A 6,891-nucleotide genomic window follows, 5' to 3' on the forward strand; every position below is an offset into this window, starting at 1 on the left:
CACCCTCGCGACCAAGGAGACGGGGGGACAACACCCGCGACGCCGCTCGCCGCAGAAACGGCGCCGCGGCACAACCCGAGGCGCCACCTCGGCGCCCTAAGACCTTCGCGAGGAGCGAAGCAGCCAGATCCTCGCTGCCGCCGTCCTGGGCCACGCGGGCTTCGCCGGAGGCCTCCTCGGGCTGCGACGAGGGGGGAGAATGGGGGTCGGCGGCTAGGTTTTCGTCGCCTCCCGTGTCGCACCAAACGGAGCGATGCGGGGGCCAGGAGGGCGGATTTTTTTCCAACCCGTCTCTCCACCTCTAGTTCCATCAAGATTGTACCGCGGCTCGCCAAACAAGATCTCATCATTTGTCAAGCTGTTTACTTATTGTACGTATCTCCCTTTCAGACAATTAACTGATCATAGATACCTGAACATCATGCGTGCACATTTACGTCCAGCGCCAAAGACAGTGCTTCACAGCATGCCATCGCTTCCACTGAGGCATGGCGAGTCAGATAGTCCGTGTAAATCGTCGCCTTGATACTGGCCTTGCGGATCCGGCACTAGAACAGACCATACCTATCGAGCCATCAAGACGAGCACGAATCTCTTGAACACGGCGAGCATTGCGCGATTTGTATGTCCTAGTCCTGGCAAGTAATCGTCCTTCGAACTATTGGTGATGCAATTCTCTAGTTATTTTTAGTGAAGGTGCTACTCAAGCACCCAGTCTCGAGTTCCGGGCAAAAGCCTAATTTTAACACGTGTTGTTTATGTAGAGGCCAGATGTCTGCTTATTGTGCTAGTATCCTTTTGATACTTCATTTTAAACTAATAGAATCCATCCTTGGTCGAAAAATGTGCATCCATGATCTATCGGTCCATTTTGTCTTTACAAAAGCTCCGCTGGCCAGGTCTATTGGCACTTGGCAGACACAATGGGGGTGTGTGCTCACCTTTTTCCCCAAAAACGGCCGCGTACCCACTTAGGCCCAGTTCTTTTGCTAGAATCTATGCAGCGCTGCAGGCGCCCGTTAACGATCCGGCGCCTGCAGTGTTGCTAGCATGGGCCGGCCCACTAGCGTGTTGCCTGGTTTTTTTTTTGATAATTTTTGTTATGAAAATAGAAATATGAAATCACAAAAGGTTCACAGATTTAAAGAAAAAAAAGGTTCAACCATTTGAAATAAGTTAATGTCTTTAAAAAAGGTTCATCAATTTAGAAAAAAGTTCATCAATTTAAAAACAAGTTCATTAAAATTGAAAAAAAAGTTCACTAAATTTTTAAAAAGTTCATTAAATTTGTAAAAAGTTCATAGAAATTCAAAAAAGTTCCTGTATTCTACGAAAAGTTCATCGAACTGAAGAAAAGTTCATAAACCTAAAAAAAGTTCATCCATTTTCAAAAAAGTTCATAAATCTGAAAAAAAAGACTTTTCAAATCTAAAAAAAGTTCATCAATATTCAAAATAGTTCATAGAATTATCATAAAAGATATAGTCAACCTGCGCCTAGATGGGCCAGCCCATTTACGGACGCCACAGGCGCCAGTTAACAAAAATGCACATTAACTAATGCCTGTGGCGGCAAATAGGAAATGCCCAGTTCTTTTGCTAGAATATGAGGATTCTTCCAGAATCCGACCCCTACCCAGCTTAAAAACCCAGTTCTTTTGCCAGAATTTGGGATTCTGGGATTCTGGCAAAAGAACTGGGTCTTAGTTCCTCACACTGGGCTTGGCAAAATCAACCTGTCAGGCCCATCGACTTCGGCCCTACAGCAACTACAGCCCACTGCCCTCTCCTCTGCTGCTCCGATGCCAATCCTGTTCAAGTGAGAATCCAACAATCCGTTCACAACAGCCGAGCTCACCGTCACCTCATTACCGGCGCGGCCGCGCGCTCGTACGCAGGCACCAGACAGACTCGTCGGCCGTGCTGGCGGTGGCGTGGAGACGAGACGCCACCGTCGTGCAACCAGGGCATGGGGAGCCAGTGGACCTGACGGCGCGCGAAACTCCAGGCGGCGGAGTGGGCGAGGAGATGGTCTCGTCGACGTCCAGCCGCCGGGCGATTACGATGAGCCGGATCACTTCATCAACCTCGTCTTAAAGCTAGAGGCCTCCTCCGTTGGCTGGAAGCTGGGACGAGCGCCAGGATCCAGTCCGGCCAGCCTTCACCCGCCCGCCAGGTGCTTGCGTTTATTCCCATTCCGTCCCACTGCGTCCTGAACTCCTGATACGTACCTAGCTGGACGAATTAGCCAGCTAATGAGAACTGCCGGGGTGCTTGACCTCGATTATAGGACGGGAATTGTAGAGCATATATGCTTCTTTCATCACCAACACTCAACAGAGTTGTTCGAGTTCGAGATTTGGATTCTCTCACCGGTGAGTGCATACTGTACTAGGACGGGAAGAGCTAATTTAAAGGGAAGGTTTGATTGATGAGCTGCACTGGGCGTAATTGAGTATGTAGGAGTAGGAGTAGCACATTATTAGGAGTATTCATCTAGTATATGATTCAGGGATGGCAAAAAGAAATGATGGAGTTATGGATTTATTATTGACTTCAGAGGAGCCGTGTTGATAGGGATGTAAGCGGACGTCCGCATGTCGGCAAACAGAAAAATTCAGCTAACATGATTATTTAAAGTAACGAGAATTGGTGCAATTTTTTGCTTCACGGACACGTCCGTCTGCATCCCACGCGTTGATGAACAGTAAGAAGACGACTTCCGACGACTTGAGGTTGCTAAATGGTAGGGGCGTGTCTGGCCATGAAGGCCCAACGGAAAGCTTAGCTTTCTCTAATCCATCCAGACCATCCAATAGTTCTTCAAGCCATCAAGACTGCCCAATTGTCTGTGTGAATTGAGCGGCAGGCAGCTGCGCATCCTTTTCCTCACCGGTCTTCACCAGTACCTCTCCTCTACTTCCAATAAGATGGAGATGGAGCTCTCTTCAACCGATGACTGAGTGGAAGCCGTGGACAGCAGGCAAAAGCCAGAGATGGGTATCTCAGGTGCTGTGCAATGGTGGGAGGAGTGGCAACTGCGTGTCCTCGTCCTGGGCAGCCTCTTCGTTCAGTGGCTCCTCTTCCTCTCTGCTGCCCACCGTAAGCATGCTATCCCTTCCTGGTTCAGATCCATAATATGGCTTGCGTACCTAGGCAGCGATGCTCTGGCAATATACGCCCTTGCCATCCTTTTCGGACGCCAGAGGAGGCAAGATTGTAGCTCTGGGCAGGGCAATAGCATCCTGGAGGTGGTGTGGGCGCCGGTTCTCCTGGCACACCTCGGTGGACAGGACTGCATAAGTGCGTACAACATTGAAGACAACGAGCTATGGACACGGCATGTCGTCACGGCCGTGTCCCAGATCACCGTAGCCATCTACGTGTTCTGCAAATCGTGGCAAGGCGGCGACAAGAGGTTGTTGCAGGCAGCAATCTTGTTCTTTGTCCCCGGGATCCTCAAATGCATAGAGAAGCCCTGGGCTCTCAAGAGCGCTAGCATTAACAGTCTAGTCAGCCCTGCTCCGAGGAGGACCACAAACAGAGAAAGCAGGATAAACTCGCTTGAAGACTATGTGGAAATGGCAAGGGCTTTTGTCCAGACCAACCCTCATCGTCAAGCACAAGAAAGTGATGGAGTTCACCTTCAGGCTGACACCCATGTGCCTCAAGCACAAGGAGAAGATGAAGCAGTGGACCTTGAGGCCGATCATCAACCTGGAGCACAAGGAGAAGCTGCTGTGATGGATCTTGAGTCTGACAGCCACCCTCAGACATCAAACATATGGAGAAGTGGCCTAAACCAAATAAATGTAAAAATGAGAAGCCTCGGAAACCAAGAAAGGGAACAAAGAAGCCGACTTGATGACTATAATATGGACCTTGGGGCCTATAAGCTATTTCTGGACCATGCATCACCGTATTCAGATCGAGTTTGTATCCTAAAATCCTTCTGGGTGCTCGAGGGAAAACAAGCATATGCTTTGTTGCAAAATAAACTATTTGGAGCATTTGATCTTCTCTACACTAAAAGAAAGATGTTCATCTTATGGGATGAAAGAAGCAAGGTAAACGTAAGTATCTTGGGGCTTCTTTCTAGCTGGTTACGGGTTTCAGCTCTGCTTCTGCCATGGGCTGCCATCGGCCTCTTCCACAATAGTCACAGTGAAGCTTATAATGCTGACGATGTCAAGGTTACATATGCCTTATTCTACTGTACAGCCGTGCTGGAGTTTTTCAGTATTTCTTTGATGAGAGAAAGTATTGCAAAGGGTCAAGTGAAATTCAATTTGGAATCTCTGGTTGCTGGCCTTATTGGTAGCCTAGTAAGTGCTCCGAGTAATGAGGTACTGGAAACTAGCTTTGTAGGCCAATATACACTGGTAGGATTCTTTGCTCGCAACAAAAGGCACATCAAGAAGATGTGCATCGTGAACTTCTTCAATTGCAAGGACTTTCTTGACCAACATTGGTCCATGAAGCCCTGCGACACATCTTTTGCCATTACAGAGTTGGTTCTTAAGTATGTGAAGAACGGGTGGGAAGATCAAATGAAGGATGTTGACAGTTATTGGAAGTTCAATGACCGCAGAGGCCTATGGACACTTCAGGCCAACAAGTGCGAGCAAGACCTCGGTTGCAGCATAAGGAGGCCATTCGACGAGAGCATCCTTCTCTGGCACATCGCCACGGATTTCTGCTTCTACTTCATGGGAGCATCAGCAGATCACCGGTGTGCCACTGCTCAATGTATTCAAGATGCATCTGGTGATGGCCATGGGTGTGCTGTTTGGTGTGAAGGATCTCCTCATCACAAAAGAGCCATCCGGTGCAGGGAAATGTCCAATTACATGATATATCTACTGTTTGTCAATCCTGAGATGCTACTGGCCGGCACCAGAAGACATCTTTTTATGACCGCTAATGCTGAAGTTGAGGAGATCCTCATGGATGAGAAGCCATCGCTCAAGAAGATTTTCAAGGCCAAAAGTCCATGGCTCATGGACATCCTAAAAGGAGAAAAGCAATGGCTTAAAGACATCCTGACGGAAGAAAAGCAATGGCTGAAAGACATTTTCAGTAGCGAAGATTCACTTCCATGGAAGGTTCTCAAGGGCGTGTCGAAGTGGATCGTCAGCAGCAAAGGCTCACTTTGCTGGAAGGTTAGAAACGGCCTGTCCAAAGAGATCTTCAAGGCTGAAAAGGAATGGCTTGAGAAGATCGAAAGAGAACTCGTGCAGATAATAATCTCCAGGGTGCAGCCCACAGAATGCAGAGAGGTTTCTGAATGCACAGAATTGCCGCCGGATGCAGAGATATATCCAACTACGCAATTTATCCATGATGCATGGAAGCTTGCTAAAGCGTTGTTGGATCTAGGTGATGACAACAAGATGTGGGGAGTTATTGAAGGCGTGTGGGTGGAGATGCTCTGCTTCTCTGCAAGTAGAGGCCGTGGGTACCTACATGCCAAGAGTTTGGGCACCGGTGAGGAGCTGCTCACGTATGTGTGGCTGCTGCTGTCGTGCATGGGGATGGAGACCTTGCCTGAGAGGCTGCAGAGGACAGAGCTTTCAAGTGGAGAAATAAACGGCGATGCCACTCCGTCGACTTCACAGGTCAGTACTGCCAGTATTAAAGCCACTGTTTGAATGATGATGCTTGTGGTGATGGAGACCATTTCTATTTTGTATTTCAATTTTAATTTTCTGCACCGTCAGCATTTCAAGCTCTGTTGCTTATTTGCTTATACATGAAGTTTTAGAGATATTATAACTATGTGAATATGTGATCTACCAGATATATGGAATCCAGTATCCAGCACGCTTCAGGCGCTTAAGATCACATGAAGAAGAAGCTGCAGCTGCTGGCGCATCGACCTCTCAACCCCAAGAAATACTACCAGTTGATTAGTCTGAGAAATTATTATCTCTGTATTGATTATGCATCGAGATAAGCCCATGTCTATTACCCATCTGCCGGTCGGTTTCTTCATTTCTTGATCTGCAGCAGCTGTTCCTTTCTGCGGAGTTTTAAGAAATAGCCCAGTTTGACGGCTACCACTATGTTCATGTGCTGTTAGAACTGCCAGATTACCTGTTCTCTACAATGATCATGTCTGTAGTATGCAAGATTCCCTCTGATCTCTACAGTGATAATATCTGCATTATGGATTCTAGATTACTCCACGGGTGCCTCAGTGCTAAATTCTGTAGCCTTGGTGTGATATCGTTTGATTACCTGAACAATTGTTTACCCTGTTACTCGCAACAACAACAACAACAACAGCAGCAGCAGCAGCAGCAGCCTTTAGTCCCAAACAAGTATGTAAAACTACCCAAAGGCCAGAATCCTCAATATCCATGATCTACCAGATATATACATGAGAAGGGATGGAAAAAAGTTGCTCTGCTGCTGCTGCATCTGCCTCTTGATCCCAAGAAGTACCAGCTGAAATAATCTGGGAAAGGAAATAATCCTGTGTCGGCATCAGCAATCTGCCATCTGATACCTTCATTTTCATGGTCGGAAGCTGCACTTATGTGCAGAGCTTAATGGTGCAGTAGAGACCCAAGTTCCACCGATCAATTATGCAATCTAAATAAAGCTATAACCTGCCAATGCGCATATCTAAAGCTATTCAAAGTTTTTGAAAAGAGAGGAAGTGGCAAAGAGCTAGCGCCTGAATAGAGGAAGCGGCAAGGAAAGGAGCTGTTGTGCTGCTGGTTGGCCGGTCACCCAGACTGCACCAATTTTGTGTCAGATATGAATTACCATTGCTTAACTTTTTTTTGGCAGAATACCATTGCTTAACGCTTTCCTTAACGAATCGAGATATGTCTATATTTTGGCACGGATGGTGTATTTCATTGTGGAGCAAAGCAAGCTCCGC

General features: G+C 47.4%; 1 protein-coding gene across 2 annotated transcripts; it reads left to right on the top strand.

Moving 5' to 3' along the window:
• The first annotated feature begins 1,768 nt into the window (after nucleotides 1-1,768).
• LOC109774824 (uncharacterized) lies at nucleotides 1,769-6,185 on the top strand. 2 transcript variants are annotated; one of them, XR_005757890.3, is made up of 2 exons: nucleotides 1,769-2,175; nucleotides 5,799-6,185. XR_005757890.3 is itself a non-coding variant. In XM_040390788.3 (2 exons), the coding sequence occupies exons 1-2, from the start codon at nucleotides 2,996-2,998 to the stop codon at nucleotides 5,910-5,912; spliced, it is 2,736 nt and encodes a 911-aa protein (XP_040246722.1). In that variant the 5' UTR covers nucleotides 1,795-2,995; the 3' UTR covers nucleotides 5,913-6,185. The 2 variants fall into 2 exon arrangements, 1 of the variants encoding a protein (XP_040246722.1); XM_040390788.3 differs by having other exon boundaries at nucleotides 1,795-5,617.
• The last annotated feature ends 706 nt before the right edge of the window (nucleotides 6,186-6,891 follow it).

This window comes from Aegilops tauschii, chromosome 5 (assembly GCF_002575655.3).
Source record: "Aegilops tauschii subsp. strangulata cultivar AL8/78 chromosome 5, Aet v6.0, whole genome shotgun sequence".
NCBI lineage: Eukaryota > Viridiplantae > Streptophyta > Magnoliopsida > Poales > Poaceae > Aegilops > Aegilops tauschii.

Excerpts from the sequence above, each read along its gene's own strand:
- LOC109774824 (XM_040390788.3), top strand. The coding sequence starts at position 2,996 with ATGGGTATCTCAGGTGCTGTGCAATGGTGGGAGGAGTGGCAACTGCGT. Across the intron at positions 5,618-5,798 it reads CCACTCCGTCGACTTCACAG|ATATATGGAATCCAGTATCC; the intron begins GTCAGTACTGCC and ends GTGATCTACCAG.